At 54.5% G+C, this 13,409-nt stretch overlaps 1 protein-coding gene across 1 annotated transcript in view; it reads right to left on the bottom strand.

Annotated features, from left to right (window-relative positions):
* ARHGEF18 (Rho/Rac guanine nucleotide exchange factor (GEF) 18) overlaps positions 1-13,409 on the bottom strand; it is a 148,997-nt gene that overhangs the window by 12,241 nt on the left and 123,347 nt on the right. The window contains exons 16-22 of the mRNA XM_011943634.1: positions 12,947-13,232; positions 10,169-10,245; positions 7,923-8,101; positions 6,299-6,390; positions 3,625-3,807; positions 2,103-2,240; positions 1,362-1,492 (exon numbers count right to left, since the gene is read on the bottom strand). Of these exons, the coding sequence (XP_011799024.1) occupies positions 1,362-1,492; positions 2,103-2,240; positions 3,625-3,807; positions 6,299-6,390; positions 7,923-8,101; positions 10,169-10,245; positions 12,947-13,232 (1,086 nt within the window). The remainder of the gene's footprint in view (positions 1-1,361; positions 1,493-2,102; positions 2,241-3,624; positions 3,808-6,298; positions 6,391-7,922; positions 8,102-10,168; positions 10,246-12,946; positions 13,233-13,409) is intronic.

The following is a 13,409-nucleotide window of genomic DNA, read 5'->3' as shown; positions in this document are numbered from 1 at the left end:
AGAGTGCAGTGGCACAATCTCGGCTCACTGCAACCTCCACCTCCTGGGTTCAAGCGATTCTCCCACCTAAGCCTCCTGAGTAGCTGGGATTACAGGTGTCCACCACCACGCCCAGCTAATTTTTGTATTTTTAGTAGAGACAGGGTTACACCATGTTGGCCAGGCTGGTCTCAAACCCTGGACTCAAGTGATCCACCTGAGTCGGCCTTCTGAAGTGCTGGGATTATAGGCATGAACCACCGCGTCCAGCCAAAGGATCAGCTATTTTAAAAATATTTTGTCGACATGTGGTCTTGCTATGTTGCCCAGGCTGGTCTCAAATGCACAGCCTCAAGTGATCCTCCCAAGGCCAGGTACAGCAACCTTGCCTGTAATCCCAACGCTCTGGGAGGTCGACAGGAGGATTGCTTGAGCTCAGGTGTTGGAAACCAGCCTGGGCAACATAGTGAGAGCCAATCTCTACAAAAATTTAAAAAATTAGGCAGGTGTGGGGGTGCACACCTGTGGTCCCAGCTACTTGGGAGGCTGAGGTGGGAGGATTGCTTGAGCCCAAGAGTTAGAGGTTGCATGAGCTGTGATCATGCTACTGCCCTCCGGCCTGGGTGACAGAGTGAGACCTTGTCTCCAAAAAAAAAAAAAAAAGAAGGTGATCTTCCCCACCCCGGTCTCCCAAAACACTGGGATTATGGGTGAGGCACTGCACCTGGCCCCTGCTTATTATTGAAAATACATCCCTTAGTTTGGATAACAGGAAGGACCCAGGACCGGGTCATGACTGGGAACACTGGCCCTGGCGGTCACCTGACTTGTGCAAATCTAGGTGTTTGGAGAACGAGGGGCTGGGGCTGCCTGGGAGGTAGAGTGGGCTTGGCTATAAGGCCTGCGTGCCAGCTCTGGCCACAGCGGCAAGTCCAAGCCTCAGGGCTGACCAGAGGCAGCTGGCCTTGGCCTCTGCCCCCTAACCTGGGCAGGGTCGGGTAGGCACCTGGCCTTCTGATTCAAAGGCAAAGGAACAGCCAGGGAGATCTGGCATCTGGCAGGCGCCACCTCACCTGCCCTGGCTGAAACCTGGTGGTCCCTGTAGGGGGTTTCTCGCCTGTTGATGAAGCCATGGTGAGTGCCCTGAGCCTGTCCCCTCCCCAGCCTTCCTCCTGGGGACCTCTTGCTTTTCCCGGGAGGCTGCAGGAAGAACTCAGCTGCCAGCGTGTTAATCTGGGCTGAGATACTGTTATTCACCACAAAACGAACCACGCTTGTCGATGCTGATAAGACTAAAACTAGACAACCCCAGCAGAAGCTGCTCACACGCGTGAATCCTTATGACGACTCAGACTGTACCGAGCAAATGGATATCCACGTACCACCTGCGGCGGTTCCTCGGCGCCCCCAGGAACGTCACTGTGACTGAGCTTCAAGTCCGGGCTGGTTGGGGGGCCTCGCCAGTCTCGGGGCCTGGGGTTGGTGCTGCTGACTTTCTTCTTGAAACTGCCATCTGAGAACCCCAAAACAGAGGCGTGAGGATGCTGCCATCCCATGGGGAGGGGAAACCTTCCCAGTCCACCCCCAGCCCCTGCCCAGGTAGGAAACCCAGGCTGGGCCCGAATGGAGGCGTCTGCAGCACAGACACCTGCCGGAGAGGGGCGGGCTGGTCTGGGTGCTGCTGTCACAACACAACCGACAATGTCTGCAGGGTTTCAGAAGGTTCCAGAAAACTGGCCGGGCGCGCTGGCTCATGCCTACAATCTCAGCACTTTGGGAGGCCGAGGCGGGTGGATCACCTGAAGTCAGGAGTTCGAGACCAGTCTGACCAACATGGCGAAACCCTGTCTCTACTAAAAATACAAAAAGTAGCCGGGCATGGTGGTGTGTGCTTGTTGTCCCAGCTACTTGGGAGGCTGAGGCGGGAGAATCACTCGAACCCAGGAGGTGGAGGTTGCAGAGAGCCGAGATTGCGCCACCGCACTCCAGCCTGGGCGCCTGTCTCAACAACAACAACAACAACAACAACAACAACAAAGAAGCTTCCAGGAAACCCCATACAAGCTAATGTGCGTCCTGAGGGGTGGCCCTGGGGCCAGGAGGGGCGATGGCCCCACTCTTACTCTTGGTGGGGCTGTTTGTGCAGTCGTAGCCCCCGAAGGTCTCGGCCCTCCTGGGCGGGCCTGTGGAGCTGCCTCCGTCTTCTGCCTGGCCGTTGGCGCTGCCCAGCCGCCTGCAGATCAGGCTCTGGATGCCCTCAACTGTGGAAGGAAGGGGACAGGAGGCACGGGTCGCCCTGCGGAAGTGTGCCGGGGGAATACGGAGTGCTGGGGCAGTGAGACCGGGGCGGATGGAGGGACTCATTAGGGTGGTGATGGCCTGCCCCGCACTGTCTGCAATGGGATTTCAGCCCCACTGCCCCACTGTCCCTGTGCACACCCCTACTTCAGGTATGGCCACCAGGACAGGCCAATCCGCGTCTAAGTGAGAGGACAGGGCTGTAGGGCAGCCATGGGGAGGGCGGGTACAGGCTCCTGCCGCACCTTCCACCAGGCCGCCCTGGGCCAGGGGCTGGCAAATGCCGGATGTGGCCCTGCCCAGGGCCAGCAGGACACACTCGGTGTGCACAGAGGTGGGGACAAGAACATTCCAGGCCAAGGTGCGGGATATGAGAGTGTCCCCAGGGGGCCGAGAACAACGGCCACTGGAGCCGGGTGGAAGGATGTCAGTGGGGCTGGAGGGGAAAGGCTGACCCCCGTCTCTGCCTTCTTGGTCTGCGGAAAGGCTCTGGAAGGCAGGGGCTGTGTCGGCCTCCCTCACTGTTGAAAGAGCCGACTGGGGCAGGGCATGGCGGCTCACGCCTATAATCCCAGCACTTTGGGAGGCAGAGTGGGGTGGATCATCTGAGGTCAGGAGTTCAAGACCAGCCTGGCCAACATGGTGAAACCCAATCTCTACTAAAAATACAAAAATTAGCTGGGCGTGGTGGTGGGCAGGTGCTTATAATCCCAGCTACCCAGGAGGCTGAGGCAGGAGAATCGCTTGAACCCAGGAGGTGGAGGTTGCAGTGAGCCGAGATCACGCCACTGTGTTCCAGCTTGGGTGACAGAAGGAAACTCCATCTCAAAATAAAAAAAAAAAGAAAAAAAAAGAAAGAGCAGACTGGGCACTGACTGCCTGCCCAAGCGGCCAGCTCAGGGGCCTGGCGGAGTGTTGGAGTGGCTGTGTTGCAGCTGTGCGTGGGGAACCCCTGAGGGAGCATGCGTGTGTTTTTCTGGGGATATCACCAGAGACCCACCTCCCAGGGAGAAGAGGAACCTCTGACGGGTAGGGAACCAGTGTCAGTCAACTTCAGACCCTCCCCAGCCCGGCTTAGCGCCTCCGCATCAGAGCGGTTGTTAAATGGGGGGGGGTGGGGGAAGTGCATCATGTCTGCAAGGTGGGGCTGGCCCAGATTGTGTCTAAGGCCCTTCTGGTTCTAGCAGGCACCAGTCGGGGACTCAGTGCTGCTCCTGGGCCCCCCCAGATAGAAGCCTGTCCTGGACAGAGTGCCGTGTTGGCCACACTGAGCCGTGAGCCTGTCCTGGGGTCCCCTGAGCCCACCCAGGCAGGACTGCACCCTTGAGGTGTGGGCAGCCAACTTACTCTCGCTCATGGCCGACTTGAGAATTAGCTCCCCCTGCAGGGTCTCGGATGGGTCCCCTCCACGGAATAGGCCTCGGGGCTGGGGCAGGTCTTCGAGGCCGCTCATCTCTGCCATCTCCAGGTAGATCTGCTGCTTCTCTAGGAGGCTCTGTGCAATCAGCTGGTCTTTCACGCTTAGCCGCTCTGCAGAGTGATGGTGGAGGTGCCAGTCAGCCTGGTCGGCCTTCCCTGGAATCGTCTGAGCCCCAGGGACTGGCCTCAGGATGAGGACCCCCGCTGACCCTGCCCTGAGATAGGCTGCCCTCTGTGTCCTGCATTCCTGGGAGGTGGCGGAGGGCATGGCCTTGTCCTCTGATTATTTTCGCCCTCGTTATAAAAATCAAGTTAGATAGGCTGGGCGCGGTGGCTCAAGCCTGTAATCCCAGCACTTTGGGAGGCCGAGACGGGCGGATCACGAGGTCAGGAGATTGAGACCATCCTGGCTAACACGGTGAAACCCCGTCTCTACTAAAAAATACAAAAAAACTAGCCGGGCGAGGTGGCGGGCGCCTGTAGTCCCAGCTACTCCGGAGGCTGAGGCAGGAGAATGGCGTGACCCGGGAGGCGGAGCTTGCAGTGAGCTGAGATCCGGCCACTGCACTCCAGCCTGGGCGACAGAGCGAGACTCCGTCTCAAAAAAAAAACAATCAGGTTAGCTGTGGTGGCTCAGGCCTGCAATCCCAGCACTTAGGGAGGCCAAGGTAGGAGGATTCTTGCAGCCTGGAGTTCGAGACCAGCCTGGGCAACATAATGAGACTGTCTCTACAAAGAAATAAAACATTAGCTGGTTGTGGTGGTGCATGTCTGGGAAATGAGGCAGGAGGATGGCTTGAGCCCAGGAGTTCAAGGCTGCAGTGAGCTATGACTACACTACTGTACTCCAGCCTGGCCAACAAAGTGAGACCCTGTCTCTAAAAGAAAGAAAATCAAACACAGTAGCATGTGAGTGAGGATTGTATCAGGCCTGTTTATTAGTCTGGGATCAACTTAGAGCCTTAGAAAACTGATTTTTCCTTCCTCCCTTTCTTTCTTTCCTTCTTTTTTGGAGGAGTCTCGCTCTGTTGCCCAGGCTGGAATGCAGTAGCATGATCTTGGCTCACTGCAACCTCCAACTCCCGGATTCAAGTGATTCTCCTGCCTCAGCCTCCTGAGTAGCTGGGACTACAGGTATGCGCCACCATGCTTGGCTAATTTTTTGTATTTTTAGTAGAAATGGGGTTTGCCATCTTGACCAGGCTGGTCTCAAACTCCTGACCTCAGGTGATCCACCTGCTTCGGCCTCCCAAAGTGCTGGGATTACAGGCTTGAGCCACCGCACCCAGCCTAATGTTTAAATTTTTTGTAGAGGCAGGGTTTCGCCATGCTGTCCAGGCTGGTCTCAAACTCCTGGCTTCCAGTGATCCATTTGCTTCAGCCTCGCAATATGCTGGGATTACAGGTATGAGCCACTATAGCAGGCCACTTACTGTTTTAGTATTATTCAATTTAAAAATGAATAATACAGAGCTGGGAGCAGTGGCTCATGCCTGTAATCCCAGAACTTTGGGAGGCCGAGGCAGGCAGATCACGAGGTCAAGAGATCAAGACCATCCTGGCCAACATGGTGAAACCCTAAAAACTCTAAAATTCTCTCCTAAAAACACAAAACTTAGCGGGGCGAGGTGGCGTGCGCCTGTAGTCCCAGCTACTCGGGAGGCTGAGGCAGGAGAATCCCTTGGACCTGAGAGGCGGAGCTTGCAGTGAGCTGAGGTCGCGCCACTGCACTGCAGCCTGGTGACAGAGCGAGACTCTGTCTCAAAAAAAAAAAAAAAAAAAGTACAGACAGTGAAAGGGAAGAAGGGAGCTTGCTGTAGGCTACAGGGTACCAGGAACTGTTCTTGACAACGCGCTCACTGAACGCAGATGAACCTTGATAACATCACACCCAGCGAGAGAAGTCAGACCCAAAAGGCCGCGCAGTGTGTGACTCCATTTATGTGGAATATCCAGGACAGGCCAATCCACAGGGACATGAAGTAGATTCCTGTTGCCAGGGTTGGGGCACGGGGTAGGGAGGGACTGTTAAGGGGGAAGGGGCTTCTTTCTGGGGTGGTGGAATGTTCTAAAGTTAACATGATTTTGGCTGCATAATTGGAAATGCACTAAAATGCCACTGAACCCAACGCTTGGGAGGGTGAGTGGCATGGTGTGTGAATTACATCTCAATAACGTAATTAAACAAACAGGGAGGAGGAAGCTCTGGAAGGAGGCTGTGGGGGCCCTACGCTATTCCTTCGTAGGAGACTGGGATGCCCTGTCAAGCTCCTGGCTGCACAAGGACAGGGTGGCGGCAGCATTTTGTGGCCGCGTGGTCGGCTCTGGAAGGGGCTTAGGGCTCCTGAGCTCTCCTCCCTCTCTCTCCTACATACCCCCGCAGGACTAAGTGACCTCTGAAGATCGCTATGTCATGGCACAGCCCAGTTCTAATGCTTCACAGAGCTGCAGGTCACGGCACAGCCCACAGGAAAACGCCAGGTCACTTTGGGGGTTTCACACGGGTCACTTGGGGGGCAGTTTGCCCTCTGTGACCAACTCTGATGGGGGGCCCAGGGCTCACCACACACGGGGTGTGCCCAAAACACCATCTCCCCCTCACCTTGAAAGTCCCGGAGTCTTGTGGCGCGAGCCTCGACCACCTTCCTTTCCTCTTCGGGCAGGCTGAAGGGTCCCTCCTCCTCGTCAGGGCAGCTGCAGGGAGAGGAGTCAGGTGGGTAACTGCCTCCCAGGCAGGCCGGGCTCCGGCACAGACACTGGTTCTGCAGAACCAGCCACCATGACTGTCTCTGACTTTGGGAGTGATTTAGCTTGTTCATGGTGCAGGAGGACGAGGAGGGGAAGAGAGAGAGCCACTGACATTCATCCGGCCCCAAAGCGCCAGGGCATAACCAGGAAGAGACTTTACGTGCCTGTCTGTGACTTGGAGGAGGAGTCCAGGGGACGGCAGGCTTGCAAGGGATCTGCCAGGTGCAGATGGGCTGCAAGCCCCACAGAGCTACAGCTACTGTGGATGGGAGTCTGCACCAGGCTAAGGCACCAGGAAGCCTCCAGGAATCAACAGAGGGAGTGGCCGGGCATGGTGGCTCATGCCTGTAATCCCAGCACTTTGAGAGGCCAAGGCAGGAGGATGGCTTGAGGCCAGGAGTTCAAGACCAGCCACAGTGGCAACACAGCAAGGCCCCATCTCTACAAAAATAAAAAATCTAGCTGGGTGTGGTGGTGTGTGCCTGTAGTTCCAGCTACTTGGGAGGCTGAGGGGCAGGATGGCTTGAGCCCGGGAGTTTGGGATGCAGGAAGCTACGACTGTGCCAGTGCACTCTAGTCTGGGTGACAGAGCAAGAGCCTGACTCTAAAAAACAAAACAAAACAAAACAAAATAGGCTGGGTGCAGTGGCTCAGGCCTGTAATCCCAGCTACTCGGGAGGCTGAGGCAGAAGAATCTCTTGAACCTGGGAGGCGGAGGCTGCAGTGAGCCAAGATTGCACCACTGCACTCCAGCCTGGGGGACAGAGCGAGACTGTCTCAAAAAAAACAAAAACAAAAACAAAAAAACAGAGAGAGGCCGGGCGCGGTGGCTCAAGCCTGTAATCCCAGCACTTTGGGAGGCCGAGACGGGCGGATCACGAGGTCGGGAGATCGAGACCGTCCTGGCTAAAATGGTGAAACCCCGTCTCTACTAAAAAAAAATACAAAAAACTAGCCGGGCGAGGTGGTGGACGCCTGTAGTCCCAGCTACTCAGGAGGCTGAGGCAGAAGAATGGCGTACCCGGAAGGCGGAGCTTGCAGTGAGCTGAGATCCAGCCACTGCACTCCAGCCCCGGCGACAGAGCGAGACTCCGTCTCAAAAAAAAAAAAAAAAAAACAACAGAGAGAGAGGGGAGGCCAGCTGGTCCCGGGCCCCTGAGGGGTGCTCAGCCCAAGGAGGAGGGACAAGATACCATGCCCTGCTCCAACAACTCTGGCCCTAGAATGCAAACAGCCCGCCATGTCAGGTGCAGTGGCCCACGCAAGCAGAGAGGCCCAGGTTACAGCTGCCTTTCCAGGACCGTTAGCCTCAACATCCAACAGGCTGAGTCATCAGAAGGAGCTGGCATAGCATCATGGGTCCCAAGGTGGGATGAGCAAATTCAAGGTCACAGCCGATGGCCAACCATCAAAGCCAAGGGTGGACCAGTCAGCGGAAGGAATACAGGGAGTGGGGAGACCCTCCAGGCCCTCCTCACCTCTCCACAGCCCTTCGGATGTGGGCCATCCAGGCGTTCCTGTCGTCTTTGGAGCTCGTGTAGATTTCATACATCTCTGGCCCTTGCAAGGAAGCGCTGATCAGAAACATTGCTTTCTCCTCGTTGGCCACTTCCCTCACGATGAGCTTTTGTAATGAGATGACGGGTGGCTTTGAGTCCTGTGTGGGTAAAGGGCATTGGGGAGATCACCCTTTACCCCACCGCATCCAAACAGCAGCGAGGTCAAGGGCCTGGTAAGGGGAACGAAGAGTGGGGGTCACACTCCTCGTTTCTTTTCAAACAATTCAAAGCAGAAATATTTTGCCATCTGGGGGAAAAAAGACGCTATTGCAATGAAATCCTAGAATCCTTTTTTTTTTTTTTTTTTAACTATCTTAGAGGCCAGGTCTTGCTCTGTTGCCCAGGCTGGAGTATAGTGGTACAATCATTGCTCCCTACAGCCTTGACCTCCTGGGCTCAAGTGATCCTCCCACCTCAGCCTCCTGGGTAGCTGGGATTATAGGCATGTGCCGCCTGGCCCAGCTAATTTTTGTATTTTTTGTAGAGATGGGATCTCACTATGTTGCCCAGGCTGGTCTTGAACCCCTAAGCTCAAGTGATCCTCCTACCTCGGCCTTCCAAAGTGCTGCGTTTATAGGAGTGAGCCATCTTGCCCCTTAGTATCCCGATAATGTGTCAATTTCATCAGCTTAAAATTTTTTTTAAAAATAGCAATGCACATACACACTACAAAGCTCAAAAGATACAACAGTGTGTAGTATAAAACAACAAATAAGCCTCTGTCTTGTGCCTCAGGCCACCCATTCTGTCACGCATCCTTCAAGAGACAATGCTTCCACAGACCAGCAAAATGCACATTTTAACTGGTTAGAGTGGGCTACACTGTGTTCTCCACAAATTCATATGAGGTCCTGACCCCCAGTACTTCAGAATGTGGCTGTCTTTGGAGATGAGGCCTTTAAAGAGGAGATTAAGGTCTGGGGGTGGTGGCTCACTCCTGTAATCCCAGCACTTTGGGAGGCTGAGGCGGGTGGATCACTTAAGGTCAGGAGTTCGAGACCAGCCTGGCGAACATGGTGAAACCCTGTCTCTACTAAAAACACAAAAAGTAGCCGGGCGTGGTGGCAGACGCCTGTAATCCCAGCTACTCAGGAGGCTGAGGCAGGAGAATCACTTGAACTCGGGAGGTGAAGGTTGCAATGAGTCAAGATTGTGCCACTGCACTCCAGCCTGGGTGACAGAGCGAGACTGTCTCAAAAAAAAAAAAAGAGAGAGAGAGATGATTATGGCAAAATGAGATCATATGGGTGGGCCCAAATCCAATCTGACTGGCATCCTTCTAACAAGAGGAGATTAGCACAGAGACACACACAGAGGGATGGCCACGCGAGAACACAGAGAACAGACGAGCAGATGGCTGTCTACAAGCCAAGGGGTCTCAGAAGAAACCAACCCTGCCGACACCTTGATCTTGGACTTTCAGCCTGCAGAACCGTGAGACGATAAATTTATGTGGTCCAAACCACCCAGTCCATGGTACTTTGTTTACAGTGGCCTCAGCAAACAAATACACTGGTTAACAACACACCAGCAGCTGGGCGTGGTGGCTCACGACTGTAATCCCGTCACTTTGGGAGGCCAAGGCGGGCGGATCACTTGAGGTTACGAGTTGGAGACCAGCCAGGCCAACATGGTGAAACCCTGTCTCTACTAAAAATACAAAAAATTAGCCAGGCGTGGTGGCGGGCGCCTGTAGTCCCATCTATGTGGGCCTAGGAAACTCACAGGGGCACCTTCCATGGGCAGTTTCAGCCAACCTCCCAACAAGGTCCCAGCAAGCAGGGCCTTCCCTTCGTCTGTTTTTTGTTTTTTTGTGTGTTTTTGTTTTGAGATAGAGTCTCACTCTGTTGCCCAAGCTGGAGAGCAGTGACACAATCTTGCTGGAGTGCAGTGGCACAATCTCAGCTCACTGCAACCTTCGCCTCCTGGGTTCAGGTGATTATCCTGCCTCAGCCTCCTGAGTAGCTGGGACTACAGACATGGGCCACCATGCCTGGCTAAGTTTTGTATTTTTAGGAGAGGTGAGGTTTCACCATGTTGGCCAGGCTGGACCTGAGCTCCCGAGTTCAAGTGATCCACCCACCTCGGCCTCCCAAAGTGCTGGGATGATAGGCGTGAGCCACTGCACCCAGCCGACCCTTTGTCTGAAGAGACAGGATACATACCACAGAAGCAAAGACGTATTTCTGATCTTTTTCTTGTAGCAGCAAAAGTACGTCGGTCAGCAGGACGGCCAGGACATCTGGGAAAATAGTATGGAAGGAGGCATCTCAAAAGTCCCATGGCCAGGAGGTCTTGCTGGGCACCCCCGTGGATGCCACCTCCCAGAAAGGTGTAAGCAGCATCATGCTTCTGCCTGGGCCTAGAAGTTTCCTTTCTGCCTTGCCTGCATGCCCCCCTCCGCCCATCACCTTTCCAGGTCTCAACCTTCAGCATCAATATGCAGCTGGAGCCTCCTCTAAGTCCCTTCTGTGTCCAGAGCTCCAACCAGGGCTCCTGCCCATGTCAGGCCACTGGTCCCCACAGTTCTCTTTGCTGTAACAACATCTGCTGGATCTGACCTTTGAGAGTCTGATATGGTTTGGCCGCGTCCCCATCCACATCTCATCTTGAATTCCCAAGTGCTGTAAGAGGGACCCAGTGGGAGGTAACTGAATCGTGGGGGCAGATCTTTTCCGTGCTGTTCTCGTGATAGTGAATGAGTCTCACAAGATCTGACGATTTTATAAGGGGGAGTTTCCCTGCACAAGCTCCCTCTCTCTTGGCCTGCTGCCATCCATGTAAGACGTGACTTGCTCCTCCTGCCTTCTGCCATGATTGTGAGACCTTCCCCACCAGGTGGAACTGTACGTCTATTAAACCTCTTTCTTTGGTAAGTTGCCCAGTCTCGGGTATGTCTTTATTAGCAGCGTGACCACGGACTAATACAGCATCTCTCCCTCTGATTTCTCAGACGTGAATGGAGCTCTCTGTTCTCCCTGCTCCTGGTCACCAGGACCCGAGCCACTGCAGTGATGCAGGCCAGGGGTGGTCTCAGTCCCCTCATGCCCCCTCAGTCCCCCTTGCTGCCTTGTCCCTGTATGAACATCTCATGCTGTAAGGCTTGCTGTACATAGATGCAAATCATGAGCTGCGTTTCAAGGGCAACACCACTTTTGGGGAGCTGCTTCCAACACCCCTGTCTAAGTCAGATACGCTTTCGCTAATTCTCTCGTATTGCAGTCTGCTGGCTTCCTTGAAGCATTTGCTGGGCTTATAACTAGTTTTTCTGTTTGTTTGCTTGTTTCTCTCTTTCAGCCCGAGGGACTGATGCCCTAAAAGGCTGGGCACCAGGTCTTGCCCGGTGGGGTGTATTCCTACCATCCAACTCGGCAGCTGGCAGGCAGAAGGCGCTAAACCTGTCTGCGAAATACACGCCTACTCAAATGATGAGTGGGTAAATGCTGTCATTTGTCCACCTCAGTGACTCCCTCAAGATCCGTAAAGATGCTGACGCAAAGGGATGGCTTGGGATGTTTCTAGAGGCTCCAAAAATGAAGAGGAAACCCAGGGATGAATCCTGAGTGCTCTCTGGTCTGAACTGCAACATGGGTCTTGAAAGCAGGGCTCGGAGCACACCCTGGGCAGCGAATGGGATGCCTGGGGACACTGACCAGCAGTCCTGGGGCTATTCTGTATCCACATGGGGGCCTCTCAGTGGCTGGGCCCATGGCAGGCTGGCTCATGACTGCCCAGATGGGCAGCTGAGCGTGTTTGGAATTCTGGACCCAAACCTGGGGTGTCACGATGTGTCACCAATGCCCTGGGTTTCCACTCGGAAGTCAACGACTCAGCGTGGCCTCCTGGTTTGTACTGCATCCTCCCAAAGACCAGAGGAGGAGGACGGTGACACAACCACCTCTTTTATGCCACACCCCAGCTGCCTCGCTCATCCTGACTCAGCTCATGACCTCCCTTCAGCCATGAAGTAGCCAGACTTCAGTGGTTCTGTGTCAGTTGACACCCAGCAAACCAAGATGGTGCCCACCGATGTAAGAGGGCACCCACTGATCCGAGATGATGTCACCAGTCCGAGATGGCACCCACCAAAGATGGTGCCATCACTTCCAAGACCATGTCACTGATCTGAGATGGCACCCACCAATCAAAATGGTGCCCACTGATCCAAGAGGGAGCCCACTGATCAAGATGATGCCACCATTCCAAGATGGTGCCCACTGATCCAAGATGGTATTCACTGATCCAGGATGATGTCATTACTTCCAAGACTATGCCACCAATCCAAGATGGCACCCCCCCAAGATGGCACCCACTGATCCAAGATGGTGCTATCATTCCCAAGACCGTGCCACCAATCCAAGATGGCACCCACCAACCCAAATGGTGCCCACTGATTCAAGAGGGCACCCAAGATGGTGCCACTGATCCAAGATGGTACTACCATTCCCAAGACTGTACGACCAAGCCAAGATGGCACCCACCACTCTAAGAGGGTGCCCACAACTCCCAAGATAGTGCCACTGATCCAAGATGGCACCCACCAATCCAATATGGTGCCACCACTCCAAGATGGCGCTGCTAATCCAATATGGCACCCACCAATCCAAGATGATGTCCACTGATCCAACATGGCACCCAGCATTCTAAGATGGTACCCACAACTCCCAAGATGGTGCTACCAACCCAAGACAGCACCCACCAATCCAATTTAGTGCCACCAATCCAACATGGCACCCACCAATAAAAAATGGCAACCAACACTCCAAAACGGTACCCACTGATAACAGGATAGTGCCACCAATCAAGAGAGTACCCACCATTTCGAGACGGTGACTGCCTCTCCAAGATGGTACCCACTGATCCAAGATGGTGCCACTAATCTAAGACAGTGCCCACTGATCCAAGATGGCACCCACTGGAGGTAGCCAGGGGCAGGCCTTTACCTTTCAAGCGCCCTGATGTGGTCTTCCAGCAGAGCATGCCCTCCAGGTGAAGCTGCCGCTGAAGCATGTCTTCCTTGCGGAAGGTGAGCCCGTTCTTGAGTTTGCCGGAGGACTTCAGGTCCATCTTCCCTGCGATCTCCCTGAGGCGCTGGCCCTTCTCAAACTCGCTGACCTTGGCGTCCACTTGTGAGATGATATCTTTAATGAGGTTCAGGGCCTGGGTCAGGTCTTCGTAGTCCTCAGTGCCAGCTGCCACACATAGCAGAGTTAGCGTCTTTCTTTTCCACTTTAACACAACAGAAGCGGACACACTCACTACGTATGGGCGTGTGGGATCTATGAGGTGTGTGGACTCACTATGTGTGGGTGCGTGGGATCTATGAGGTGTGTGGACTCACTATGTATGGGTGTGTGGTATCTATGAGGTGTGCGGACTCACTACAGGTGTGTGGGATCTATGAGG

Source organism: Colobus angolensis, unplaced genomic scaffold (assembly GCF_000951035.1).
Source record: "Colobus angolensis palliatus isolate OR3802 unplaced genomic scaffold, Cang.pa_1.0 Scaffold22, whole genome shotgun sequence".
NCBI classification, from domain to species: Eukaryota; Metazoa; Chordata; class Mammalia; order Primates; family Cercopithecidae; genus Colobus; species Colobus angolensis.
The sequence above is the reverse complement of the archived record's forward strand: the minus strand, read 5'-3'. Positions and strand labels throughout refer to the sequence as shown.